The sequence below is a fragment of the Rhinopithecus bieti genome, unplaced genomic scaffold (genome assembly GCF_001698545.2).
Source record: "Rhinopithecus bieti isolate Rb0 unplaced genomic scaffold, ASM169854v2 scaffold_57210, whole genome shotgun sequence".
Classification (NCBI taxonomy): domain Eukaryota; kingdom Metazoa; phylum Chordata; class Mammalia; order Primates; family Cercopithecidae; genus Rhinopithecus; species Rhinopithecus bieti.
In genome coordinates this window covers 648,430-663,454 of record NW_016823439.1, presented here as the reverse complement: position 1 = coordinate 663,454, position 15,025 = coordinate 648,430, and the positions used below count along the sequence as shown (strand labels likewise).

Genomic DNA, 15,025 nt, shown 5'->3' with positions numbered 1-15,025 from the left:
GATATTATTTCTCATTTCTCATGAATGTTAAGAAGGAAAGGAATAATGATTTATACCCAGCTAAGCTTACAAGAGAATCCAGGTCTACCTGGTATCAAAATGTGTACTATTCATATTTATTTATTGTAAAGCCTAAAAACTGGAGTCTCTGGCTAGCCAACTCAGAAGTTTATTTGGTACACACAGTGTTCAAAAAAAATTGAAATAGTGGGCAATATTTAACATTTGGGAGACTTTATTTATTTATTTATTTATTTATTTATTTATTTATTTATTTATTTTGAGTGTCTTGGTCTGTCGCCCAGGCTAGAGTGCAGTGGCGCGATCTTGGCTCACTGCAACCTCCGCCTCCTGGGTTGAAGAGATTCTCCTGCCTGAGCCTCCTGAGTAACTGGGACTACAGCACCCGCCACCACGGCCGGCTAAATTTTTTTGTATTTTTAGTAGAGACAGGGTTTCACCATGTTGACAAGGATGGTCTTGATCTCCTGACCTCGTGATCCACCCACCTTGGCCTTCCAAAGTGCTGGGATTACAGGCGTGGGCCACTGCGCCCGGCAACATTTGGGAGATTTCAAATTAAAAACTGGGATTTCTGGCTCTTGGAAATTCGGAATATCTGGCTTTCCTGGCTCTTTTTCCTGGCTCCCTTTCCTGGCTCCCTTTCCTGCCCAACAGCAATAGATCCCTGACCCTCCTCAGAGAAAGCCTAAACCCAGTTACTTGGTCCAGCAGGCATCTGATTTGTGACTTCAATAGGTCCAGTCCATCACAGCATTTCCACTGTGCATATAATAGGAATAAAACCTCCTAGCTGGGTGCGGTGGCTCACACCTGTAATCCTAGCACATTGGCAGGCTGACGCGGGTGGATCATCTGAGGTCGGGAGTTCGAGACCAGCCTGGCCAACATGGTGAAACCCCATCTCTACAAAAAATACAGAAAGTAGCCAGGCATAGTGGCGTGTGCCTGTAATCCCAGTTATCTGGAAGGCTGAGGCAGGAGAATTGCTGGAACCCTGGAAGCAGAGGCTGCAGTGAGCCAAGACTGCACCACTGCACTCCAGCCTGGGTGACAGAGCGAGACTCCATCTCAAAAAAAAAAAAAAAGGGCCTCCTGGCTGGGTGCAGTGGCTCACACCTAAAATCCCATCACTTTGAGAAACTGAGGCAGATGGATCACCTGAGGTCAGGAATTCAACACCAGCCTGGACAACATGGCAAAACTAAAAATACAAAAATCAATCAGGTATGGTGGCGTGCACCTGTAGTCCCAAGTACTCAGGAGGGTGAGGCAGGAGAATCACTTGAACCCAGGAAGCAGAAGTTGAAGTGAGCCAAGATCGCACCACTGTACTCCACCTAGGAAACAGAGCAAGACTTCATCAAAAACAAAAAAAGGAATAAAGCCTCCTCCCAGAAATTCCCCTTCACCTTGATGAGATAAAAAAATTTTAAAAACTTTTTTTCCTGGTACCTCTATGCAGCTAATCATCAGATATTTTTTAAGTCACATGAAAATGTTCCTAACAACAAAATAACAAAGCCATAGGGGTTTGCCATCCTCTCTTGTTCTTGTCCCTTTCCACTTCCTTCCTGGCACTGCCTGGCATTACAAGTGGCCTTCCTGGATACTTGAAAGAGAGAACTTCTTTAAACTCTGAGGTCTTCAGAAGCTGAGCTCCTTCCTGGTCTCAGCTGTGTCATTACTATTATGTACCATATCATGGGCTAGTCTCAATTCCCTGATCTTGAAAATTAAGGTTTGAATGGTTTGATCTTTAAACAAATCAGCTTTAAGCCTGGACAAAGCAGTTGTAAATGCAGATGACGATAACATATTTCAATTTGTATCTGTATTTTTTTATACAGGCTTTTAAAAAACAGTTTATGTTTACTGAACACAGTTATACTGTCATACAGAATATGAAAGTGATGATGGTCATGACTATTTCACTCAAGGCATTGTTTATACACCTTGTTCCAGTAATTAAAAGAAGTGGGAAATAGCGGGGCTTGGTGGCTCATGCCTGTAATCCCAGCACTTTGGGAGCCCGAGGCGGGTGGATCACCTGAGGTCGAGTTTGAGATCAGCCTGGCCAAAAGGTCAAACCCCATCTCTACTAAAAATACAAAAATTAGCCAGCCATGGTGGTGGGCACCTATAATGCTAGCTACTCGGGAGGATGAGGCAGGAGAATCGCTTGCACCCAAGAGGCGGAGGTCGCAGTGAGCCAAGATCGTGCCACTGCACTCCAGCCTGGGTGACAGAGCGAGACTCTATCTCAAAAAAAAAAAGGGAGGAAAACTAAAGAAAAAAGGAGATGTTGCATTTTTGCTAAAGAACTGCAGGCTGTCCCAATATGGCCTCCATACAACACGGGAATATGCAAATATTAGCTGAGCCAGTCTCCATGCTCGCCTTTTTTTTTTTTTTTTTTTTTTTTTTTGGTATAGACAGGGTCTCTTGTGCCAGGCTGGTCTCAAAAACTCCTGGGCTCAAACAATCCTCCCACCTCACCTCTCAAAGTGCTGGGATTACAGGTGTGAGCTACTGCATCTGGCTGACACCTTTCCTTCCGGGCTTTGAAATTAAACAATACAGTAGAGACAGTAGAGCGTGTGTGAGTCTAGAAAAATTCTGGAAGGAAGCACAACAAAATGTTCATTGTTTTAAGTTACCTTTGGTTACTTAATTCTCATACTAATTGGCTTTTTTCTTTGTACTTTTCTAAGCTTCCAACTTTTCCTCCCCTAAGCAATCTTAAAACTAACCCCTCCACAACACACACACATAAAATACAAAAGCTGCCAGGCGCAGTGGCTCACATCTGTAATCCCAGCACTTTGGGAGACTGAGGCGGGTGGACCACAAGGTCAATAGTTCGAGACCAGCCTGGCCAACATAGTAAAACCTTGCCTCTACTAAGAATACAAAAATTAGGGCGGTGCGGTGGCTCATGGCTGTAGTCCCAGCACTTTGGGAGGCTGACGGGGGCGGATCATGAGGTCAGGAGATGGAGACCATCCTAGCTAACATGGTGAAACCTGTCTCTACTAAAAATACAAAAAATTAGTTTGGTGCGGTGGCACGCACTTGTAGTCCCAGCTACTAGGGAGGCTGAGGCAGGAGAATCACTTGAACCCAGGAGGTACAGATTGCAGTGAGCCGAGATTGTGCCACTGCACTCCAGCCTGGGTGACAGAGTGAGACTCCGTCTCAAAAAAAAAAAAAGAATACAAAAATTAGCTGGGTGTGGTGGTGCGTGCCTGTAATCCCAGCTACTAGGGAGGCTGAGGCAGGAGAATCTCTTGAACCCAGGAGGCAGAGGTTGCAGTGAGCCGAGATCGCACCATTGCACTGCAGCCTGGGGAACAAGAGCGAGACTTCGTCTCAAAAAAAAAAACCCCAAAAAACAAAAAAGAAGATGGTAAGACATTATACAAAGCGGTTTTTGCAGCGAGGAGGATATTGTGGTTCCCACAATGCAGTGTGCTGAACTGCTTCTCTGCCCAGCAGTGGGAGAGAGCCTGCAGTGAGAACCAATGGGATCAGTGGTTCCTATATGTCTGGGTGCAGGCCAGCCTCTTTAGTATCACCAGGGGAATTTGAAAAATAAAACAAAACAAAACCACATTCCTGGGTCCTGTGCTTGCAAATTTTTTTTTCAGTCAGTATAAGGTATAGTCTGAGAATCTGTGCTTTTGACAGATATCCCAGGAGCTTATTAACTAAATTATGATACACCCATTCATTGGCATACTATGCAGCTGTTAAAAAGAATGGAGGTGCCTTGTAGTTTCTCATATGGCAATTTCTCCAAGATAGATTCTTAAATGAAAATACATAGGCTGGGTGCAGTGGCTCACGCTTATAATCCCAGCACTTTGGGAAGCTGAGGCGGGTGGATCACCTGGAGTTCGAGACCAGCCTGGCCAACATAGTGAAACCATGTCTCTATTAAAAATACAAAAAGTAACTGGACGTGGGTGGCAGGCACCTGTAATCCCAGCTACTTGGGAGGCTGAGGCAGAAGAACCACTTGAGCCTGGGAGGCGGAGGTTGCAGTGAGCTGAGATCGTGCCATTGCACTCTAGCCTGGGTGACAAGAACAGAACTCTGTCTCCAAAAAAAAAAAGAGAAAAGAAAATATGTAGATACAGAAGAGTTTGTATAGTGTATTCTTATCTATACTTTTATATACATAGAACATTTCCAGAAGGATACAAAAACTTGTAACAGTAATTGCATCTTGGTAAGAGAACTGGGTGTCTGGAGTTGGAGGACTTTTTTCTTATCTTCTCTTCATCATCCTTTTATTTTCTTTCTTCCTCCTCTTTTTCTTCTTCCTCTTCTTCTTCTTTTTTTTTTCCCTTCCCCCCTCCTCCTATTTGTATTTCTTTTTCAGTTAAAGAGAGAGTTCCCCGGTGATTCTCATGTGTAGCCGGGTTAGGAAACTAAGGCTATACATCATATCCTCACTGTATCCTGGACACATTAAAGGCTGTCACTTCATGCCTCAGAGAGTTTACTGGCTTTGGTGAAATTTTCCTGAGATGAAATTTTTCTGAAGTATAGATCCTTGACTGCGTTGCTAATGCCAAGGTTTTGTGGGCCTCTACCACAAGATTTTTTGGGGGGACTGTGGGGAGACATTCTCAAATGAGAGAGCTGGCACCTTGTTAGGCTGTGCTTGACTAGCCTGATCCCAGGACACTGCAGATGTGAAGACATTGTTTTCGTGCAGCCAATATCAGGGTGCTGGGGAAAGAAAATTGGATTTGGAACCAGGTCTATGCCTGGGAATGAACCTCAGCTTTGCCATTTTGTTTCCTCATCTGTAAATTGGGAAATGATACTTCCTTGAGGGTTGAGTGAAGGAGGGAAAAAAAGGTGTGTGTGTGTAGAAAGTTCCTGTGGTCACAGACGGGCTTCACAAATGATGATGTTATATTCCTCGTCATCAAGGTTGCCTTGTAGAATGGGAGCCATGTGTTGCACACTGAGCCCTGCTCCATGGAATGCAGGAGCATTGCCATGGACATCCATTGTACCCATCTCCCTCCCCAGCCGCTGCTTTGATGGGAGCACGCCTGTCCATGCAGCAGCATTTTCAGGCAATCAGTGGATCCTTAGTAAACTGCTGGATGCAGGAGGTGACCTGCGACTCCACGATGAGAGGGGTCAAAACCCGAAGACTTGGGCTTTGACAGCAGGAAAGGAGCATAGCACCCAGGTAAGGGTGGGTCCCACTCTGTAGCCATGCCCAGTAGAAGAGCACTGGACTGAGAGTCAGGCTCCCAGTGGTCAGCACAGAGCGTGCAGTGGCCTTAGCTTTGGCACTGGACTCTCAGACTTGGATCAAAGCAAGTTAGCCAGCTGTGAAACTTCTGGCAGTTCTAGTGAACCTTTCTACTCATCCATTCTGTGGGAAAAGCAAACAACTGTAACTTTGTCTGACCTATTTAACTAGCACTTACCATGACTTAGATGTTGTTTTAAATGTTTTTTATGTATTAAGTTACTTTAATCTTCACAACAACCTCTCAGGTAAGTACTATTATTGTCCTTATTGTACAGGTGGGGAAACTGAGGCCCACTGACATTAAGTAACTTTGCTTGGCAGGTGGAAATTTTTTTTTTTTTTTTTTTTTTAGGGGGTGGGAAGGAGTCTGTTGCCCAGGCTGGAGTGCAGTGGCATGAGCTCAGCATGAGCACACCAACACACTCGGCTTTTTTGTTTTTGAGAAGGCGTGTTGCTCTGTCACCCAGGCTGGAGTGCAGTGGTGCAATCTCGGCTCACTACAACCTCCGCCTCCTGGGTTCAAGCAGTTCTTCTGCCTCAGCCTCCTGAATAGCTCGGATTACAGGCATGCACCACCACACTCAGCTAACTTTTGTATTTTCAGTAGAGACAGGGTTTCTCCATGTTGGCAAGGCTGGTCTTGAACTCCTGACTCAGGTGATTCGCCCGCCTCGGCCTCCCAAAGTGCTATGATTACAGGCATGAGCCATCGCGCCCGGCTGGTGTGATGTGTTTTAATGAAGACTAAATAACATAAATGTAAAACTCAAAGGGCAGGTACAGTGCCAGGCCCCTCTGTGCAGTCTCCTTTCTGGGGCTCCTGCTTGTTAGCTGTTGGGCCTTGGACCAGCAGTTTTACTCCTCTTGGCCTTGGTTTCCTCATCTGTTGAAGGAGGGAGTTGGAGGAAATTGTTGCCCTAAATCCTGTCCCTGAAAACGTTCCATACCTTTAGAAAATCACCTGGGCCCTTTCCTTTTGAGAGATTTTTCTGTTGGGGGCTCTCAGTTCCTTGGACCATTTGTCTTCACACCCAGGCTTCCATTGCACTGAGAACTGGTGTGCCCGCATTGGGCATCTCTGATACTTTGCAGATAGTGGAGTTCATGCAGCGCTGTGCCTCACACATGCAGGCCATCATCCAGGGCTTCTCTTATGACCTCCTGAAGAAGATAGACTCCCCGCAGCGGCTTGTCTACAGCCCACCCTGGTTCGGGGGCCTTGTGCAGGGGTGAGTACTGCCTCAAGCAGAGTGGGATATTTTCCATCACCCAGCCTTCCTTGTGGGAGCCCTGCAGCATGGGTTGCCTCGGCTCCTCCACATCAGTGCCCTCTAGCATCTGGCCCATCCAAAGGGGCGTGCTTGGAAAGAAAAGGCTTGGCGCTGATGAAGGAAGGCCAGAGGATCACCTTTGGCCCTCCCCAGAAGGTCTGAGAGGAATGAGTGTGGGCTCCAGTGGAAACCACTCTGTGTTTAGCAGAAGGGGAACATCTCAGGTCTGAGGAGCCCAGCAGAAAACCCTTACCCAGCAGGGCACCTTTCTGGCTTTTTCGTCGTCTTCTGAACAATAGAGTGTTCCTTTATTACTAAGGTTGCAAAAGACCACAAATGCTCAACTTACAGTTTCTTCGGCTGTTTTCAGCTGATATGAGAGACTTGCTGCCAGCTGGATGGGCAGCCCCCTCCTTCTTCCATCACAGCTGCAGGAGGTGGGCTCCATGCTTCTTTCCGTGCTCAGGGTTAAGCTTAGAAGGGAGGAGTGTCATTTCAACTTCTCTGGGATTGGTTGACTTAGGGTTTGTATGTAGAAAATTCTTCCCGTTTGGATTTTCTCTGATGGCATCTCTTTCTGTAAGCAGGGTAGGTGGGCTCACCACATGTTTGCAGGCTGCCTTGTCCTGTCATTCATGCACTTCAAGTCCTGACTTTCCTCTGATGATTGGATGCTCCTGGCTTCTCAGGCGAGATGAGTTCATGATCCCGTTAACTCCTAGCTGCTGTGCTGCCTGCCACTCTGGCCAGTTTTGCCTCTTTAATCAGTATCCAGAATGACCTTTTAAAATGGAAATCAGGGGCTGAGTGCAGTGGCTCACACCTGTAATCACTTTGGGATGCTGAGGTGGGCGGATCACCTGAGGTCAGGAGTTCGAGACCAGCCTGGCTAACATGATGAAACCCCGTCTTTACTAAAATACAAAATTAGCTGGGTGTGGTGGCATGCACCTGTAATCCCAGCTACTCAGGAGGCTGAGGCTGAGGCAGGAGAATCACTTGAACCCAGGAGGCGGAAGTTGCAGTGAGCCAAGATCGCACCACTGCACTCCAACCTGGGTGACAGAGCAANCTGGCTTCTCAGGCGAGATGAGTTCATGATCCCGTTAACTCCTAGCTGCTGTGCTGCCTGCCACTCTGGCCAGTTTTGCCTCTTTAATCAGTATCCAGAATGACCTTTTAAAAATGGAAATCAGGGGGCTGAGTGCAGTGGCTCACACCTGTAATCACTTTGGGATGCTGAGGTGGGCGGATCACCTGAGGTCAGGAGTTCGAGACCAGCCTGGCTAACATGATGAAACCCCGTCTTTACTAAAAATACAAAAATTAGCTGGGTGTGGTGGCATGCACCTGTAATCCCAGCTACTCAGGAGGCTGAGGCTGAGGCAGGAGAATCACTTGAACCCAGGAGGCGGAAGTTGCAGTGAGCCAAGATCGCACCACTGCACTCCAACCTGGGTGACAGAGCAACACACCTTCTCAAAAAAAAAAAAAAAAAAAAAAAAAAGCCGAGTGTGTTGGTGTGCTCCTCATAGTTCCAGCTACTCTGGAGGCTGAGGTGAGAGAATCGCTTGAATCTGGGAGGTGGAGGTTGCAGCAAGCCAATATCATGCAACTGCACTCCAGACTGGGTGACAGAGCGAGATCCTGTCTCAAAAAATAAAAATAAAATAATCAAATAAAAATAAAATAATAGAAATCAGGTTGTACTACTCTGCTAAAACTCCTTAAGGACCTTCCCTGTGGCTATTAGGTTAAGTTCAGAAATCCCTTATCTGGCCTTGGAGGCCCTGCCTCATCCAAGCCCTCCCACTTCATCTCCTCCCTCTGCCCCTGGTGCTTGTATGGAGACCCCTTCTTCAGAGTTTAGAGAATTGTCATAGTTTGCAATTATTTTATTTGTATATGTTCTCCAGTTTTCCAATTAAATTGTGAATTCCAAGAGGGCAGGGGCTGTGTCTATGTCTGTCCTCTTCATTGCTACTAACCCTTAGCTGCTTGGTGCATGGTAGGGCTCTGTAGAAGGAGAGGAGGCTCATGAGTGAGCCTGAAAGGAAAACCCAAGTGTAAGAGTGGGTAAGCTTTTACAATCTTACTCATCTAGATACAGCATCGAGTTTAGAATTAGATGAAGCATTCTTATGGGGTTAATGGAATGTTTACATGGAAATACACTCCTCTTCCCCCACCTTTTTTTTTTTTTTTTTTTTTTTTGAGACTGAGTCTTACTCTGTCGCCCAGGCAGGAGTCCGTGCAATCTTGGCTCACTGCAACCTCTGTCTCCTGGATTCGAGCAATTCTCCTGCCTCGGCCTCCTGAGTAGCTGGGATTAATATAAAATTAGCACACCTGGCTAATTTTATATTTTCAGTAGAGATGGGGTTTCACCATGGCCAGGCTGGTCTGGAATTCCTGACCTCAGGTGATCCACCGCCTCTGCCTCCTAAAATGCTGGGATTACAGGCGTGAGCCACCGTGCCCACCCCCCTTCTCTTAATGTAAAAAACCACACAAATTCTTGAAATTAGAGTTAGCCTCTGAGATTTGTGAGTGGTACTGTGTCAGATAAGATTCCTCACACGTGTGTGTTTGCACAGAGCTTGTACTGGGGAAAGAAGAAAAGCACTGAGTTGAGGACCGATGGCTGTAGATGACTGGAGTTAGTTTTTTCTCCCCTTAACACAGCCGAGTTTAGTTATATAGATGTGTGCTGAGAAATTTAGGTAGGAGAGCAGGAAATGTTGATCTGAACTGCAGTTGTTGTCCAGGTCACTGTTTGAGAACACTTGGCTCTTTTGCTTAAAAAGAACTCTCCACTCCAAAGAGCCACGTACTGCCCAGAGACCCCAGAGTAGAAGGCAGGAGGCCTTGTCACTGGTTACCCCCAGTTCTACTGCTGCTGGAGGCTGACACCCTCACTGTCAGCACAAGTTCTGTTCCCCTGGGCAAGAAACAGTTCACTGCCTCCTAGATCTTCTGAGGCCTAAGCACATAAGCCTTATTTTAAGAAGAGACTGATGGTTTGGTGTAGAAAAGTGGCCTTTTTCTTAGGGCCTGTCTACTCAAGTGAGAGTGACGGTATAGCTTATTATCTGTTGGCTGTTTCCAGAGTGAAAGGGAGACTATCAATAATGGTGCTGAGATACCAGGTGTAAACTGGGATGCTCAGTTCATCTCAGTCTAAACTTCAGAGTCTTCTCCTCAATAGCATAGCAGCTTAAAGCAGATACGGGACAGCTTGGCACTGATGAGTTGCCGAGGAAATAGAAAAGAAGTAAAGCGTTTACATGTGTTCTCTAATAGTGGCATGTGGGGCCTCAGAGACCTGAGGTAGGCTGGCCCTGAATATGCACCGTCCCCCAGCTCCTTTGTCGTTTGCCAAGAAAAGGAAAGTGCCTCTGGTGGCGGTAGGTTGTTTTTTCCTTCAGTCTGAGCTGAGAGTACTCAACTGGTAAGCATTAACTGAGCACCTACTGCATGGCACCATGCCAGATTCTGGGAACCGAAGAAATATGAGGCATCACCCCTCCTTCCAAGACAACTTCAGTGAGGGGGTACCCTGATGCACAGGTGATGGTTTGGGTGTGGAATGTGAGAAGAACAGTAGCTGGAATGAGCAACATCAGGGTCTGGTCACTGCTGCGTTTTATGACCTCAGGCCAGCAAGTTTCCTGTTCCTGGGCTTCATTTTTTTGCGTATATAATGAAAAAACTGAACAAGATGTGCTTATGGTTATTTCCAACTCTGACCATCTGTATTTGTTATCTATTGCTGTATAATGAATCACCCCCAAACTTAGCAGCCTCAAACAATAACATTTTTATCTCACACAATTTCTGTGGGTCAGGAATCAGGGAATGGTTTAACTAGGTTGTTCTGGCTCAAGAGTTTCTAATGAAGTTGCAGTTAAGATGTTAGTTAGGGCTGTATTCATCTGAAGGCTTGACTGAGGATGGACAGTTCAGTTCCAAGATGGCTCTTTTACATGGCTGGCAAATTGGTGCTGGGCATTGAGCCTCCCCCTAGGGCTGCTCATATCATGTCCTCATATCATGGCAGCTGGCAGAGCAAATGATCCAAGAGAGAGTAGGGCCAAAACCTTGGTAGATTTAGCCTCAAAGTGACAGACCATCACTGTTTTGCACTGTTAACAGTCAAAAATGAGTTAACAGGTCAGCCCCGTCTGACCTGTGAGCGCCTACACAAAGTTATGCATACTGGTAAGTGAAAATCATAGAGGCCCCCTCAGAGGCTGGCTATTACATCATCTCTAGTTTTGTAACAAAAAGTCTAGCAGTAAAGACAAAATCAACTATACCTTCTGAAAACTTGGTTCAGCATTATTCTTCTGGATATGAGTGGTTAACTGAGTTTTTTTTTTCCTCTTTTAAATATTTCTAGAAACCCCAATGGCTCTCCTAACCGACTGTTTAAAGCTGGAGTCATTTCTGCTCAAAATATCTACAGCTTTGGTTTTGGGAAGGTAAGAGGTTGCCACTGACAGCCAGTGTTTGCAGGACTAACTAGAGAATCATCGGGCCCCATCTCCTACCTTTGTCCAACTCCTGCCTCCTTATCCTTACCAAAGTGGTGTTCTTTTCTTTTTTGTCCCTGTTGAGGGAAAGGTATCTCTTAGTGTTCCTGTCATACTAACAAATTGTGAAACCCCCAGAGAATTCCCTTGGATGACCCTGGGCTAGACTTAAGTTTAGAAAATGATCTTTTAATTAATTAATTAATTAATTTTTAGTTTTAAATTTTAAATTTTTTTTTTTTTTGAGACAGAGTCTGGCTCTGTTGCCCAGGCTAGAGTGCAGTGACGCGATCTCGGCTCACTGCTGCAACCTCTGCCTACTGGGTTCAAGCAATTCTTGTGCCTCAATCCTCCCAAGTAGGTGGGATCACAGGCATGTGCCAACATGCCTGGTTACTTGTATTTTTAGTAGAGATGGGATTTCGCCATGTTGCCTAGGCTGGTGTCGATCTTCTGGACTCAAGCAATCCACCCACCTTGGCCTCTCAAAGTGCTGGGATTACAGGCGTGAGCCAACTCGCCCAGCCCTACTGCGCGTTCTGTTTGTTGTGCTGAGGTAGCCTTGGGGGGCCGGGAGGAGGAATATCTGATTTGGCCGCATACAATCCTGGGTGCTGTAGGGGCCACAATGTGCTTCTCAGTCCCAGCCATGGCACTTGAGGCATCTGACTTCTTTCTATGAGCCTCAGTTTCTTCACGGAAAAGAATAAAAGGGAAATACTAATACAACCTTGAAAGTTTTTAGAAAGATTAAAGATAATATAAAGAATTGTGGCGAGGCCTGGTGGCTCACGTCTATAATCTTAGCACTTTGGGAGACCAAGGTGGGTGGATCACTTGGGCCCAGGAGTTTGACACCAGCCAACATGGCAAAAGCCCATCTCTATTAAAAAAAAAAAAAAAAATTAGCCAGGTGTGGTGGTGCATGCTTGTAATCCCAGCTGCTTGGGAGGTTGGGGTGAGAGGATCGCTTGAGCCCAGGAGGTCAAGGCTGCAGTGAGCCAAGATCATGTCATATGCCGCAGCCTGGGTGACAGAGTGATACCCTGTCTCAAAAAAAAAAAAAAGGCCTAGTGCACAGGGGTATTCAGAAAGTTGATAAATAGCAGCTATCATTCTTTCAGCTGGCTGATAGGATTCTGGATGTGTTCTGCTTTTCCTCCCTTCTCCCCCTAATTTGAGGCTATGCCTTGGTTTCAGTTTTATCTCACAGGGGCAACACAGATCGCCTATCTAGGATCTCTTCTGGTCATTGGAGAAAAGGAAGTGATTCAAGCTGATGATGAGCCCACCTTCTCTTTCTTCAGTGGTCCCTACATGGTCATGACCAAGTAAGTGGGGGCTGGCAAGTGGGAGGTCTGATTGAGTTTCAGGGGAAGAGTGTGGGCTGCATGTGACTTCCTTATATGTGGGAAGTTTCTACTCAAACACAGGGAACACATTAGAACATCTCTCTAAATCAGGGTTTCTCAGCCAGGGCACTATTACCATTTTTGGCCAGATGATCCTTTGTTGTTGGGAGTAGTCCTGTGCATTGTAGGATGTTTAGAAGCCCCTGGTCTCTACCCACTAGTGCCAGTTACAATCCCTTACAGCCCCCACAGTTGTGACAACCAAACTGTCTTACAGACATTGCCAAATGTCCTCTGGGGGAGAATCACTGCTCTGAAAGATTACTCATTACAATATTTTAATGTCTTTGCTTGCTAAAGAATTAGAGGCAGCTTGGTAGTGACTATCTTGCCTCTGATACAGGCTAAGAGTAACGAAGCCCCTATAGAAGCTGTTTTATTGCTTCTGCTTTTGCCCAAGTCTTTACCATCCCTCACCTGGACTGGTCTCCTAACTGGCTTCCCATTCTCTGGACCACCCCTCCCCTACCCATTCCCCACACTGCCGGTACCATTGTGCTTTTGAATACAAACCTGATCAAGTCACTCCCTCCCTTGCATTCAGTGACGACTTCCCACCACCTATACCTAAGTTCTCCAAGGTGCTTTAGTACCTGGGGGTAGTGGGAGGGAGGACCCAGTAGTGCCCAGTGGGCATTGCAAGTTCTGTGTGGAGACCACTTCTCTGGTCCTTGCTTAGGAAAGCTCATTCATTGAAGGAGTAAGTGGCTGATCACTCCCTTCTGCTGAAACTCTTTCCTGTCCTTGTAGCCTGGTGTGGAATGGGAGCAGGGTCACAGTGAAGGAGCTGAATCTCCCCACCCACCCACACTGCAGCAAGCTGCGGCTGGCCGACTTGTTAATTGCTGAGCAGGAACACAGCAGGTGAGAAGGAAGCCCAAGGCCCAGGCACCTTATAGGTCTAGGTCTCTCTACAGACCCGGGTTCTGGGCTATTCAGCTCTGTGCCTGGGATAGGGAGCTTCAGCCCCTCTCAGTCTCAGCATTTCCTGACTGTTGAAATTGATTGACTTGACTTCCAAGGGCTGCCAAGAAAGAGGAAGAGAAATTAATGAGTAGCCTGAGCAGTGGGGACAGTGGTGGTGAGGGCCTCTGTCTGTCAGCTGCCCTGTAACCCATGTCTCTGAATGCAGCAGCCTCCATGCAGGCCCTTCTGGTTATTATGCTACAATCCCTGAGTCCCACCCTCTTTGGGCCCTGTGCCCATCAGGACAACATGTGGCTATCTTGTTTTCATAGAGCATGGCTTGCTTAAGATCCGGATGTCTGAGGACATGTCTCATGTCCATTGATGACAGGCTCATGGATCTCTGGACCTTAGGGTTCCTGTGGCTCCAGAATTAGATCCTTCTGCTCTTGCTAGGACAGGGTCTTGATTCATTCATTCAGTGGACCCAGAGTTAGGTCATTCTGCTCTTGCTAGGACAGGTTCTTGATTCATTCGTTCAGTGGACCCAGGCTCATCGAGCTCTCTCCTGAGAAGGCTCCTCAACTCCTGCAGGAGGCATGTAGAGGGGCCACATTCTTTTTTTGTGGAATTCGACTTGAAGGGACCAAAGGAAGCTTTAAGAAGGAGCCTAGGCAGCATAGACTTTGACATGAGACTGAGTCGGGTGTGCAAACTTGGATGAATTCCTGACATATTTCTTCCTCTTTTTTGGGGGGTGGCAGTGGGGATTGAGTCTCACTCTGTCACCCAGGCTGGAATGCAGTGGTATGATCTAGGCTCGCTGCAACCTTCACCTCCTGGGCTCAAGCGATTCCCGGGCCTCAGCCTCCTGAGTAGCTGGGACTACTGGCATGTGCCACTACACCTGGCTAACTTTTGTATTTTCAGTAGAGATAGGGTTTCATCATCTTGGCCAGGCTGGCCTCAAACTCCTGATTTAAAGTGATCTGCCCACCTTGGCCTCCCAAAGTGCTGGGATTACAGATGTGAGCCACTGCACCAGGCCCTGACATTTCCTTGATGTTGGTCTCCTCATCTATAAAATGAGTATAATGATACATTTCTTGCAGGTGGTTGTTAGAATCTGAGACGATATATGCAAAGAATACAGGAGCTCTTAGCCACATTGTCATTGTTGTCATTGATGGCTCTAAGCTCTCAGGGTCTCATCAGTTAGGACCACAGGTTGCAACAGAAACCCTCACCAACACCTCATCCTGTTTTCTTAGAAAACATTGTATACAAAAGGCTGGGTGCAATGGCTCATGCCTGTAATCCGAGCACTTTGGGAGGCCAAGGTGGGTGGATCACCTGAGGTCAGGAGTTCAAGACCAGCCTGGCCAACATGGCGAAACCCCGTTTTTACTAGAAATACAAAAAGTAGCCGCACATGGTGGTGGTCACCCGTAATCCCAGCTACTTGGAAGGCTGAGGCAGTAGAATTGCTTGAACCCAAGAGGCGGAGGTTGCAGTGAGCCGAGATCATGCCACTGTACTCCAGACTGGGCAATAGAGTGAGACTCGGTCTCAAAAAAAAAAAAAAAAAAAAAAAAA

The 15,025-nt window shown here is 46.7% G+C and overlaps 1 protein-coding gene across 1 annotated transcript in view; it reads left to right on the top strand.

The window, feature by feature from the left end:
- The window catches only part of TEX14 (testis expressed 14, intercellular bridge forming factor), a 113,613-nt gene that overhangs the window by 38,237 nt on the left and 60,351 nt on the right, over nt 1-15,025 (top strand). Inside the window, exons 4-9 of the mRNA XM_017861563.1 lie at nt 5,071-5,236; nt 6,398-6,534; nt 10,979-11,060; nt 12,312-12,442; nt 13,274-13,387; nt 13,546-13,604. Coding sequence (XP_017717052.1) covers nt 5,071-5,236; nt 6,398-6,534; nt 10,979-11,060; nt 12,312-12,442; nt 13,274-13,387; nt 13,546-13,604 — 689 coding nt within the window. The remainder of the gene's footprint in view (nt 1-5,070; nt 5,237-6,397; nt 6,535-10,978; nt 11,061-12,311; nt 12,443-13,273; nt 13,388-13,545; nt 13,605-15,025) is intronic.